The 14,389-nt window shown below is 41.4% G+C and overlaps 1 protein-coding gene across 4 annotated transcripts in view; it reads left to right on the plus strand.

Annotated features, from left to right (window-relative positions):
- LOC311034628 (receptor-type tyrosine-protein phosphatase delta) overlaps positions 1-14,389 on the plus strand; it is a 190,870-nt gene that overhangs the window by 85,617 nt on the left and 90,864 nt on the right. For all 4 annotated transcript variants that reach the window (XM_084042527.1, XM_084042529.1, XM_084042528.1 and 1 more), the window contains exons 3-4: positions 4,023-4,168; positions 7,081-7,222. In XM_084042527.1, the coding sequence (XP_083898653.1) occupies positions 4,023-4,168; positions 7,081-7,222 (288 nt within the window). The remainder of the gene's footprint in view (positions 1-4,022; positions 4,169-7,080; positions 7,223-14,389) is intronic.

The raw sequence follows: 14,389 nt of genomic DNA on the forward strand, positions 1-14,389 counted from the left end.
AGGATCACAATGGAAACAAGCTCTTGGGCTTTTTTGCGTCATTATTTTGATTACTGTGTGCATCAAATGCTTTGTACATAATGTTTACTGGTAACAACATATATATAATGCAGTCATGTCAAGGCAAGTTCAAAGGGCTTTACGCAACATTAAGATAATTAAGACTGAAGAAACAAATGATAAAAGGACATGTCAATGCAATAATTATGTAATAGCTAACAAATAACAGTGCAGCACATGAAATTATTACAAGAAAAACTCAAAAGGCAGCGACAAATATAAAACTCTTGCAATTTAAAGCTGCTTCTCCACATTTTGTTTTGACTCTGGAGACATAACGCTGACCAATCCCAGGTTATGGTTCATAATGTAGCAGAAGATCTGAGATGTATTTTTGGACCTAATCATTCAATGCTATTAACCAACAGTCGCATTTTGAAATCAATTATTTACAGACAGAGAGCCAATGTAAAGCTCTCAGAACAGAGATATGATCCACTTTCTCCTTTTTTCTTTCATTTGGCATATCCAATTTGATCAGTTATTATTTCCCTATATTTTGTTCTGGGTCGTTAAGGAACATTAATTCATGAGAAGAGGCGGATGGATTTTTTTTATGACAGTGGCTCAGGAGGTAGAGCGGCCTTTTGGGAACCGGAAGGTTCCTCGTTCGATCTCCCGCTCCCCCTGGCTGTCGAAGGGGCTTGAGCAAGCCACTGAACCCCAACTTCTCCCCGGGGAGGTGTTCAATAGTTGCTGCTCACTACTCCTAATACTCGTTAGGATGGGTTAAATTCAGAGGACCGCCAGTCAACAACTAAAGGGTACACATTTATTTATTATCTGCAATTTGACTACATGTCAAATGCCTATAAACTGGGAATGTTACCGCTCCACACACTGTTGTAGTAATAACAGCATGGGCAAATCCTCTCGTCCATAGCATAAAATCTCTATACGGGGATGGGGATGCTCTATGGTTAGACAAAGAAAACACTGTTTTCCTTGTGTGTTCACTCTCGCTCCAATCGCCTGCATTTTTTACATTTCTTTCCTCTTTGCCTTTACACTTGACTTGTCATGATGAATCGAGGGACCAATTAGGGCCTCTCGAACACTCGCTTGGCCTATCAGAGCATTGCGAGGGCCATACAGGGTGCGTGTCTCATATGCGCGGGACAGAACCAGCTAGGTGGATTTCTAGGAAGCAGTGATGTGTTTCTACCAGTGGTGGAAGACATACTCAGGTTTTGGACATAAGAAAAAGTAAGAATACCACATTGTGAAAATACTTTGTTACAAGTAAAAGTAAAAATCGTACTTAAGTCTAAGTACAAAAATATTACTATTTATTATTATAAAGCAAAAGTAAAAGTACTTATTCTGCAGAATGTCCATTTCAAAATCATATATACTGTATATATCATGTTTTTAGATGATAATTGATCATTAACCAGTTATGTCCTATTTTATACTTCGGCTATATGAAAATATCAGATCTACAAGCTCATTATGCGTCATGATGAGCTTGTAAATCTGCCATTTTTTATTAATAATTTGATGAATTATTAATTGATCTAAATATGCAAAGTAGCTAGTATTTAAAGCTGTCAAATAAATGTAATGGAGTAAAAGGTACAACATTTGATTCTGAAATGTAGTGGTGTAGAAGTCAAAGTATCAATAAACGGAAATACTTGAGTAACGTACACAAAGATACCTTGAAATTGTACAGTACTAAACTTAATGTTACTTTACACCACTGGTTTCTACAAGCCAAAATGACAGTCATGATAGCAACAGTGGTTTTCAAAGTGGGGGCCACGGCCTCTAGGGGGCGACAGGGGCCCAATTGGAAAGGAGAGAAAGAATATATTTATATATAGAGTGAGTCAATCTGCACTAGCCTTCTGTTTTCCAGTAATGGTTTGTTAAATGATAGCCTCTGTCATTAGACAAATTGAGGGGCCACAAGATGCATGTCCAGTAGAGGAGCATACATGCATTTAGACAATGTGATGCCAAACGGCTTGCCGGGATGGATGGTGTTCAGTACTGAATGAAACCAAGACAGAGCGAGCACTCCGGTTTCTCAGGATGTAACTCATATCCATCTGCTTAAAGGGAAAAGGTTACTATGTCACACTGAGTGATGTGAACTTTAGCTATGCTTTCCTCTAAATCTTTGTTCCTAAAGTTACTTTGCAGCCGATTAATCAGCAGCAGTGTTATGAAAGCACTTTTAAAAAACAGAAAAGAAGAGTAGGTCAAAAAGAAGGTCGGTAAATAACTGTAAACACAGATTGTTTCTAAAGAACAATATTTAGAATTATAGTAGTGTTTTGATATCAGTTATATTGACTTCTATGGTGCTTGTTGTGGCCATTATAATTGAACGATTTAGACTGTCAAACTCTTAATGACATACACTTATTGTAACTAGTAATTTTGTACATTAGCAGTGTTGCTATTCCACTGCTGCATGGTCTGACCCAGAGCCTTGTATTAGAGAGTTGCGTCACCTCGGGGGCAGAAAACAGCGCCGGTCACGAGGTTCATGTAAACTCAAAATAGTGACAAACGCTCATAGACTCCAGTTCATTCTGTAAACTTCAGGTTCAGGGCTTTGTCACTATTCGCCAATAGAAGGCTCTGTAGAAGACTGGCCCGATGAAGTGAAGGGAGGTGACGCAACTCTCCTTATATGGCTCTGGTCTGACCATGGCTCCTGCACTGCAAGATCCTGAGCTTTTTTTTTTACAACATTAACAGTTTTGTACTTGGCATACAAAATACCACATAAAACACACATAGAGCAGTGGCATTTCTGGCAGTTCTGGCACGCTAGGCACAATGTAGAACACATGGCATGTTTTTAAAGACGGAGAGGGGTCGTGGTCAGTCTTTGTCCCTTCGCACTTTATTGCTTTCACTGAGATGTTTGTAAAGCTGGGAGGGAAGGTGTAGGAGGAGCACTTTGTAAACTTGTTTAGAACATTACTTTATTATTTGTGTTATCTCCAAGGCTACCTCTGTACTTTTGTCTACTTTATTCCTTCTCATTTCCGTTTGAAACATATCAAAGCCATCAAGGAAAACCAGAGACAGACATATGCTTTTAAAAATGTCATAAATAAACATACCTCTATACCTTTGACTCCATTCTTTCTTGTATTTCCTCTTCTTTCTGAAACTGCCCTGGTGGCTTTGAACTTTTCATTGGAACAGACTGGCAGGAATTTTCAACAGATACAGTTAACTGCCAACTGGTGCACTCACCCACCTTCCACACCTGCCAGTGGCATATACTGTATGACGTTGTTGCCGGGCAGACCTTATATCTCCATATTTTCATAAATGAAAGCCCTAATTTGTTGTACTGTATAAGAGTGCTGCACAAAAGTAGCAAAAGTAGCCGATCTACAAGCTTGTAGATCTGCATTTTTGTTCTTTTCTATAAGGAGCTGGAATATTGAGCTATTTACCACTTAAATTAACAAGACAATATCACTTACAGCACTTTTAACTTCACTGATATCTCAGCAGTGTGACTGTACTTGAGAAAAAGTCAATTGCGGAAAGCAGAGTTTAAGGGGAGATGTTCACATACTATACTTTAGATTAGAAGAAGAATTCCCTACTTAAAGTTGGTCTGAATAACCTTGTGAATAACCTCTTGAGGAAAACTCTGTCTATAGGGATTTTTGAAGCTATTTATGGGTACTTTTCTGGGTAAGATAAAATGCCATTTGAACACGGCCCCTCAGATCTATGTCCTTTTACCCATGATTGCCGTCACTGATTGTCTGTTTCCACTCACACTATAAAGGCTGTACAATCGCTTGTCTTGACCTCCGAAGACAATCCTCTTAACGGCAGCATGCTGAAATCTGCAACTTTGTTACTTTCTGGTCTGCGGAGCTTGATAAGGGAGATAAATCGCTTGGTGTGCAATGCTTAGCACGGTCGCTAACTATGCTTTGTTATCTTTTCTCCCTCTGTCTCTCTCTGCCCCTCTCTAGCACCACCAAAGTTTTTAAGAACCCCCAATGACCAAACGGGCGTGCAAGGAGGCGTGGCATCCTTCATCTGCCAAGCCTCGGGAGATCCACGGCCCAAGATTGTGTGGAACAAGAAGGGGAAGAAAGTCAGCAACCAGAGATTTGAGGTATTAGGTCTATTGTTCTGATGTAAAATGCTCGACAAAAATGAGAATGCCTCTGCTTTTGGCTGTTCCCCCCCTCACAAAATCCATCCCACCAGCCATTGCTTGCTTGCCCCGTACTGCCTCCGCGCATTTGCAGGTATGACCCACCTGGATTCGAACCGGGGGTGTCCCACATTGGAAACCAAACCTCGCGCAAAGGGGAATCCACCCTGGCCAAGGGCAATATTAGAATAATCAGTGATGGAAATTTAAGTAAAAGTATCAATACCACAATGAAGAAATATTCTGTTACAAGTAAAAGTTTGGAATTCAAGATTTACTTGAGTAAAAGTACAAAAGTATTTCCATCAAAATGTACTTAAATTACCAAAAGTAAAAGTACTCATTTTGCGGAATGTCCCATTTCACAAGTTTTCAAAATGCATGAAAATCGGTGGTTAATGTATGTTTTGTTAAATTAATTAAAATCTACAAAGTAACCAGTAAGTAATGTTTTAAAATAATTGTAGTGGAATAAAAAGTACAATATTTGCCTCTGAGATCTAGTGGAGTAGAAGTAAAAGTATTGAAAATTGTAAATATTCCAGTAGAGTAAAAATACCCCAAAATTGTATTTAAGTACAATACTTGAGTAAATTTCACTTAGTTACTTTCCACCACTGAGAATAATAGGCTCCCAGGCTGCTTACACTGACACCCCCCCCCCCCCCCCCCCCCCTCCACCGGGAAACTATTCTGGACGAGCCACCTGGATTTGAACCCTTGTCTGGGAAACCAGAAATCTACTGCTCAGCCAAATGGGGAATCCCCCCCTCTGGCTACGGGAGATACTCAGCTTCTAGGCTTCTGGCAGGGCTACCCTTGAACACTTAGAACAATGGCCGTGTTTAAACACGCATTAATGAGCAAGCATTCCAACAGATTTGTGATTACCAAAAAGACCAAAAAAATAAAAGAGCAATGGGATGCAGAAAACAAAAAAGTGACGTGGCCCAGATACCTACATTAGCATCAACGCAACATTCCCCAGCCCCTAATGCAAAGTGAAAGTAGCTCTCTCCCGCTTCCAAAGATCCTTCTGCTTTGTGGCATCTTTATCTCAATGCATGGTCTCCCTCTCCCTTATTTTTGGCTGAAGCTTTGATTTCTGGTCAGCTTTAATCTGCGCTTGGGCTCAATACCCATGAGAAATAACACATCATCCCAGAACACTGATAAGATTTCTATTAATTTCTGTGTCAGTCCTTGGGACTATCATTGTGTCAGCCCCCCCTCCCCCCATCCCAACCCCCTCCCCTCTACAGTATATGCTATATTTGCTTGCTAGTGCACAGCAGCAAAGGCTTGTTATCAGGGCTCCGGGAGACCTTTTCCAGGCCTCGCCGATGTGTCTCATGCTCAAAGAAATCTAATCTTATCAGAGTTCATCTCATTTTCACCGCTCAGTGCATTGAATGCTAAAACATTTTTAATTCCCATGTTGCCTCACAGGAGGGCTCGCTGGCAGCTGCCTGCCATTGCCGTTCGCTCGCATGTTACTTCATCCCCTAACAAAAGCCTTTCAACCCCTCTCTCGTTCGGGTTTCAACCACTTAACCCTCTAAAGTATCTACTCAATTGACCGGAGTCCCCCATGGCTCTATACTAGAGTCAAATGTTTTGTATCTACACCAAATATCTTTGCCGAAAATAAATGAATACAATGTTTCCTCCTAATGTTCGCCCCGGAATAGGGACGCTAGGGTTCATGTGGTTAATTGAGAAAGGGAGCCCTCATAATTCCCATCAGCTTGGGCACTGAAGTGTTGAAATGTACTGTGAACTAACCCATGCTTGGATATTATTATGAACTGTAAAAACAAAATGTCTGTAGGCCTCTGCAGTGTTTGGGAGAGAGAGAGAGAGAGTGTGAGTGAGTGTGTGTGTGTGTGTGTGTGTGTGTGTGTGTGTCTGGGTTTGTTTGTTAGCATTGCGCATGTGGTGACATGTACAGTATAGGTGTGCTTGAAGCAGAGGTCTCGGGCCCTTCTTTATTGAAATCTACCTCTATGCTTAAAAGAGATTGAGTTATGATGACACAGGGCTTTCTAAAAGCAGTGAGTATACGACATGTAGCATGCAACGTTAGCTGTACAAGCTACAACAAACACCTGTTTGTCAGCATTTTATGTGTCGTCCGTCCAATACAGTCGGTCCTGTCCTTTGTACCACAATTTCACCTCATGGTGCGGCAGTTGTCCCTAACCGTTTATCAAGCCACATTTAACTGTTTGTGCTTGTTCCTGTCCCATTGATACAATTAAATGTGATGCATCTTCAAATAGTAGAATGTTAACTTTAAGAGTGGGCCAAATTCAGATTTGAACGTAGTCTACAAGTTCTGATGTTAAAAGAAAACTTTTGACCACAATATCCGTTCCCATTCTCAAAGTTAGTTGGCCATACAGAGCATAGGTTATTTAAGTCAGATAACACATTAGGTCCACTGCATTTACCAATATTTGTCAACACATGCTGTAACAGTTAACGAACAGTCATTTACCTGTGTTTTGTCCAATAGTTTTAGCCCTACAGTACTGAAAAAATATATAATAATTTACCTTAACTAGTCACAAATATGCTGTATTACTTTAGCTCTGACTGTAGCCATGCTATATTGGCGATACATCAGTAACTATATTCATAAATTATTTTCACAAATTTCCACGATATACACTACGAATCAATATGAACTAGTCTAGCAGCTTTATTTATTTTTGTCACAGAAAGCACATTGTGTCAATCACCATCAGTGTCATAAGCAAAACTATGTTGTCTCTGACTGGGAGTGAGTGTTGTTGCGCTGCGCAAGGTCCATTGACGGTTGCGAACAAAAAAACTCCTTTAACATATCTTGTCTCTCGCACCTGCAGGTGATAGAGTTTGATGACGGCTCTGGCTCAGTGCTAAGAATTCAGCCCTTGCGCACGCCCCGAGATGAAGCCATATATGAATGCGTCGCCTCCAACAGTGTTGGAGAGACGAGCGCAACCACCAGACTCACTGTTTTACGTGGTAGGTCACTCTCAGCAAAACCCAAAACATACTAACATGTCCATTTCCTCTCAGATCCTCCAGCTAAACCAGGTAAGCTAGACTTTTACTTGTTCTATGTCTGTCCTGTCTCTCTTTTCTTTTTCTTGTCTCACCTCCCCTCGCTGTCGTACTACACAGTCATTTATGCCTGATTTATACTTGGTGTCGCACAGCCAACATCGCAGATCTACAAGCTTGTCCTGCTGAGACGCAGTGTGAGCTTGTAGATCTGCAATTTTCGGTGTGCAACATGATGCGCAACCAAGTATAAATCGGGCATTAGAAACACTGACTGGTTGCACTCACGTTGGTATGCTAACGTGATGAGATTTACTCCATTAGCCATTTAGCCGAATAAGTTTCCATTTCTAAGTGAATTAAGTCATTTGCATACTGATTTCTGACACAATAATTAAGATGCCAGTTAAATTATGCAAATCGACATGCATTCCTGGCCTGCTGTATTTTAATGGAATCTGAGCAATATTATTCAAATCAGTCATTTTTCATCTCTGCACTTGCGCTTTTGATCTCAACTTGACCATGTATAAAATATGGAAGTATGTTCTAATGTGATACTGTACATGAGCTGGTCGGGTATATTGGTAGATTAGTCACACGTTATCTGGATACCTATTTCATACAATGACAAATTGCTGTTAATACCATCCATGTACTCTTCAGACGTGCATAATAACCCTGCTATAGGAAAGGTCAGCTGCTTTGTTTACCTCCTGTAAGCGCTCAGGAAATCAGATGACAAGTATAAAAGTTACTCAACAACGCAGCTTTAATATTGAGCCACCTCCTTTAAAAAAAAAGCAAAAGTTTATCATGACAACACGCAACGTCCCATTTGAATGCAAATGTGCCGTGGCCCGGAGCTCAAAAAGACAGTGTAGTATCTCTCTAAAACATGGCTTGTTTGGCCGTGAATAGAGCAGAATGGCCTTTAAAAAAGAGGGGGGAAAAAGCCTCATTCCCTGAATGAGGTGTGTGCCATTATGTGCCGCAATTACACAACATGGCAAATGAGTTGGTATTGAGCGCAGCTTCCTTCACATAGAAAAGAGCTGGCTCTGCACGTCTCTGAAGCAGCTTGTCTGCCCCTCCAACCCCCTCCGTTATCAGCCCATGAGACGACAAAGGGCCCTTCGCACTGTCTCTCCAGAGGACGATTGGGAGAGAAAGGCGCTATGTTCCCTCCCAGGTCCCTCTCCTGTTTACTCCCAGCCACAATATGTGCGTGTATGCGTGAAAGAAAAAGGAGATGTGCGCGCTATTGCGTTTATGAGAGTACACACACACACACACACACACACACACACACACACACACACACACACACACACACACACACACACACACACACACACACACACACACACACACACACACACAAATGCACACGGGTGCGCCAATAGATAGGTGAGGGAAGAGTTGAATCAGCTTCACGGAAGCTGCTCCTCTCAGCACCACGGTGAGGCATTAGCATGTTTATTACCATTCCATCTCGCTCTCCCACTCTCTCTCCCTTCCCATCAACGTATGGAAGGGAGAGCGGAGCCCTATCAGGGACAGGAAACAAGAAAAAAAGCTTTATTCTTTCTCAGCGTTTCAGGCCATAAAAGGGTGAGATTTCAAGTTCACACATTTTGCATACACTACATAAAAAAATGTGAGCACGAACTGAAACGTTTTCCAAGTTCTTCAAGTTCTCTCTAATTTAACTAGCCGATAGACGTACAAGCTGCATAAATCCAGAGTGTGGATGCATTTCAACTCTGTTTACTGAACTCAGCTTGGCCAAGCCTAATGTCTTATTCATTATAATACTGCTGGGGTTGTGCCCAGGGCAAGGGCGACTTTGAACTTCAGGATCAGCAGTGGTCTGACTCCCTGCAGCTGAAGGGCAATGCATGACCTGGGTATTCTTACAAGATTATGAAGCACACCATTGTATATTCTTGGGGGGGACCACAAAGTTAGTTTGTTGTTCCAGAAACACATAGTACAATACAACAAACTCTGCAACTCTTTCTTTTTTGAGTCAGATTGCTCGTGTTCAGCAAAAGCACCATGCATTTCCCCCGTTCCCTTTGTAAATTAAAGTAATGTCAGAGTTGCACATGGCTGCAATAGAGAGATAAATAAATAAACAGTAAAACACTGGGCCTTATACATATAAAGTGACTGTTCATTTAGTTCATTTGGGCTCCAATGGGCTGTGGTGAAGATAGCAAAGCATCTGCAGTGGGACGCTGGGCCCCCCAGGGGGTGTGTGATGCCTAATTCAATGAAGGAAAAGCACATTGTTGTAATTGCCACACTATGAAGAGAGGGGACTAGAGGTGACGAATCCAAAGTATTGGGGGGGACATTAGCATTTGCGCGGGCCTCCAACTTGATGGGAAGCGCCATTAGTAACGAACCTCCAGGCTTATAGAAGCGATTTTACATGGAAGGCAAACCCCTGAAGCATAATGATGTTCTGAGTGGAATCTGCCTGTCCACTGAGCGGGGGTACCAGTTGCCTTATTGTGCTTTTTTTTTCATTCTCTCCATTTTGATTAGCTAGGGAACGACCTGACTCTTATGCAGCTGGCGTGTTTGAATTAAGGTTGTCTTGATTTGCTGCACGTTTGAAAATGAAAAGGATGGGCCTGAGAAATGAAGCAATGGGATATTATGCAGGTCATGGCTGGAAATTAGATTTGAGTGAATTGGCACGTTTGATTTAATTCATGAATTTGTTTCGACAAGATAATCACAAGCAGAGCCTTTAAGACAATAAATCAGCCAGTTGACAATGCCAGCGCTGTTAAAGCCATCACCAAGAAACTGTCATCACAGTGTTGTTGGGGTATTTGCCAAGTACATTTGCACATAGCTGGAATTTGTCCTCTGCATTTAACTATCCTATTAGGAGCTGTGGTCTCCTGAAACATACTGTAATATAAATAATAAAATAATTGTCAATTTTTTAAATCTACCTTTCTATCCAGCGGTAAAATGATGGATATATCCCCAACATGTAATCCTAACACTCTGAAATACATTCAAACATTTTCCAGGCACCTCTACAGTAGCAGTAGTGGCAGCATTGCAATGTGTGCATTTGAGCGCTCCAGTTCATGATTCTGGCATGATTAAGGGGTTATATTGCATCCTCATACTCCCATTATACTGTCAACAGCCATTTCCTGTGCCGCCCTCACAGGCGTGCAAACTTATGCAGATGTGCACAACTCGACAGTGGGAGCGGAAAATGGGAAGTCGCTCTCCTGTGACGGAAAAAACAAAATGCATCATTTCCATTTGTATGGAATAGTGCAGTGGCACGGTGTTGCAGCGTTGTTGAGAAGGATCTTTTCACAGACAATGAAAGACCTGCTACGTGACGGGCGAATATCCAGCCAGTGTATACTGTACTATATGATCCTGGTGCTTTGCCACCGCTCCTTGAAACATCGCTTATGCATTTTCTGTAGAAACTATTGCCAGATAGTAACAACATTAACATTTGATCTGTGAAACCCACTTGGGACAGATTATTCACGTCATTATTTATGCATGAAATACATGTACTGCATGCGTCCGTGGCGCAGACAGATACATATCAATATTTACTGTCTAGACGTGGACCGAAACTGCAAAGGAAGAGTTTTGTATAAATAGCTTTTGTTTTATGCCCCTCACCATTGTTCCGTGTTGTGCGGTTAAATCGTTTCCCATGCGCCTTAGGCTTTCCTTCACAAAAGTACAGAATGACAGATAAACAAAAGCTCAACGGAGTGCTCAAATTGCTTTTGAAAAGAAAGAAAGAAAATACATGTGCTGTGTCAGCTGTCTCGGACTGCCAGAGCAAGGTATGCAGTGGGGACAAAGCAGGTGGCCGTTGTAAAATTGCTGTGCTTGAGATCACTGGCTTGCAAAAGGCAATGTAGCAGGGAGCATAGGGGGCCAGGAGCTAGCACACCAATTCTCTTTACTGAGGGAAAGTTCTATAGATGCCAAGACCCAGACCACCACACAGAACACTCAGTTTTGTTGGAAAAAATACATTTTACTTAAAAGAAAAAAAGATGGTGCTCCAGAAACATGCTGACTTATTGTACAACCCAGTCAGTCTTTGAAGACTCAAATATGAAAGAATTATAAAGTGCCTGAGACAGCGTTTTCCAGTTCAGTGAAAGTTGCTTGACCCCATTCATTTGCTGTGGTATGAAATTCACCCTGTGTTCAACCCTTTCGTTTGGCCTTTCAAGTTACATTTTTTATTTATTTAAGCAGTGTATTTGCATTCTCCCTCCTCCTGTCCCCCTCTGTCCGTAGATGTTCTATGCAATCAGTGAAAAAAGAACAATGTTGTGCACAATAATATACTACTTTTCTTGAGAAATCTGTATGCTTGAAATCCCTTTAATCTCTTTATATATACGCTTCAACATGTCCAGGTATATGGATTCTGCAGGACATATGCAGCCTTTGTTTCCCACTCAAACAAAGTGGGACTTGCGAGACAGCACATGAATAAATGCTCCTGCAGAAAAAAATGGCACGTATTGACTCAGTGTGGCTCTCCCCTCAGTTCCAGACCTCACAGTCTCATATGTCTCTAAAATGGAACAGATAATGACATGTTTTCCACTATTGTAATTAAAAAGATTGAGCTGACTGTCCTCAACGAAATTGATCTCCCCGCAGAGAAATACCCATTCCCCCCCTCTAAATTTTGCCGCTTAATTAATGGTGGGAGCGAATCAGTATTTGTGCAATGCGCAGCGTGATCTAAGACATAAAGAAACCCCGCTGCAAGACGGATGTGCGGCTCTACGGTCCGATAGCGAGTGAGAAAACATCTGCACGAAACACAAAAGGACCAGGACTGCACTTTGAACATGATAGATAATGTGGTGTGCATGTTGGAGCTGAGTATTTGTTTTGACAAAAGTAAACGCAGCTTCCAATATAGTATATACTGTATGTATATATTTTTGTATAATTATTGATTGAGAAAAAATTGGTATGTGTACAGTATGTGTAGATATTTGAAATTGCTAATTATTTCTCAATTCTCCAGTTTTTGTCTGGGGATGTGCTCACACAAGTGTGTGTGCATGTGTTTATACTGTATATGCATATGTATGTGTTTTTAAGATTAACATGTTTTATCAGAAGTCTTAGCATTAATGGTCTTAGTATTTGCGTAATCCTGCATAATTATAGGTGCAGCTTATGTGTGTTGCCCTCATAACCATTACCTCAATGATACAAGGCATGCTCTTGCCCTTTGGTGGATTAGAGACTTTGGTACCATTGAACATTCTATGGGCTGAAGAGGGTACAGGTTAATAAAATGAGAAGTGTTAGCCAGGGAGAGGAGGGGTGCTAATGTCGGCTACTTTGATCTCAGCTGCATTCAGAAGTCATTTTCTACTAGATTAATCGCATAGCTCAGGGTCATTCCGAACGCATCTCATTATGCTCTCAAGAAACACTTCAAGTCTCACACAAGGGTACAGTACATGCTAATTAATAACAAACAACTTAGGTCTGGTAAAAAAAAATAGGCTTAACTTTTGCTGGCAGGCTGTGCTTAATTAGTTATCCATACATAATACCACATACCGTTTACCACTAACGAGTCCCAATGCCTCATTTGGTTTTGACTGGTGGAAGCAAAAGCCTTTGGGCCTTCAATAGACACGTCATCCTTTGCTTAAACACTTACCCGTTAAAAGTTCCAACCACGCAGCTTAAATGTAGTCTTCGGCGTAATGCAGAAATGCCACCCGCTGCTTGCCGAGACAACACTCGTGGTCACTTATGGGGATAATGCCTGTCTGCCAAAACGGAAGGGCATAAAGTGACCCCCTTTTTCCATTAGGGCCCCTTGAGAGCCAAAATATCCATTCCACGCGGTGTTAGCAAGAATGAGTAATCTCTATGTGCTACCTCAGTTGTAGCAAGCTCTTAGACCCAGACATTTCAATAATTTATATGACAAGGTTTTTTCCCTCTTCTCTCCCTCACTGCTGTTTAGAGAGGAGAATCGTCCTCAGGAGCACGGGAGCTTGCGTGGAGTCGGTTTCCTTCGACGTTTATAGTTTGCGGTGCCTGGAGTTCTCGTATGATGATACCGTGCTGAAATAGATGAGTTCTGAGCCGTGACCTATAAAGATATCTGGTGCTGTCATGCCATAATGCTAAAAGTGGTAAAAGTGCAGAGAGATTTATGAAGTGCTCACATATATAAAGGGATGAGTTCTTGGTAACATTTTTTTTATTTTTTAGTAGTAGTAGTAGTATCATCCCCCCCCCCCCCCCAACCACCACACACACGCAAACAATAACAAATGTAATCCGATATAATCTCTCTTCTTTACATAGGTTACAGACAAGTGCGCACACATTCAGTGTATTTTATATATCCAAGGGTTGATCTACTGGGGGAGTATATTTTATCCTTGCCTCTGGTCATACAGAATTAAATACTGTAGACTGTAGTCTGATATGTTTGATAATATCACAATTTAACAATTTAATTAAAAATGTGCCCTGGTGTCCCTATTTTTGGCAAATTTTCAAAACTTTTCAAAAGTTCTCAACCCAATCTTCCCACAGAAAACGGCAATATACAAGCTCTCAACGCATCGTGATGCGACACATGCGCTTATATATCGCCTATTTTAGGTATTTGTCACACACCAAAGTATATATTGTGCTCTACAGTATAGGCCTATACACTTCGCTGTATGACAAATAGTGAAAATAGCCGATATACGATTTAAAAAAGAAAAAGTATTTACAAGTTGAGCCACGGTCCTCCTTCAAGGCATTAGAAATGCCTGTTTGACCACGCTGACCTGCCTGCTTCTGAACGTACTGTACATGAAGGTTAATGAAGCAGAGCAGTGTCTCGCAGGTCTGCCTTCTGTCGGTTTTCCTGCCCGGTTGGAGGACTCACCTGGTCTCCGATGCTCCCCAGGGCCCCCGCTGGCTCTGACTTCTGGCCTCGCTCTGCGTCAGCTTACCCCTATATAACCCAGGCATAATTTATTTATAACGCTAAATATACCATACGCTCATACGATGTTTGCTATAATGCGCTTGAAGTTGTTTTATTTAACAGTTGATGGGTCA

Source organism: Gymnoscopelus microlampas (genome assembly GCF_963454915.1).
Source record: "Gymnoscopelus microlampas genome assembly, chromosome: 19".
Lineage (NCBI taxonomy): Eukaryota > Metazoa > Chordata > Actinopteri > Myctophiformes > Myctophidae > Gymnoscopelus > Gymnoscopelus microlampas.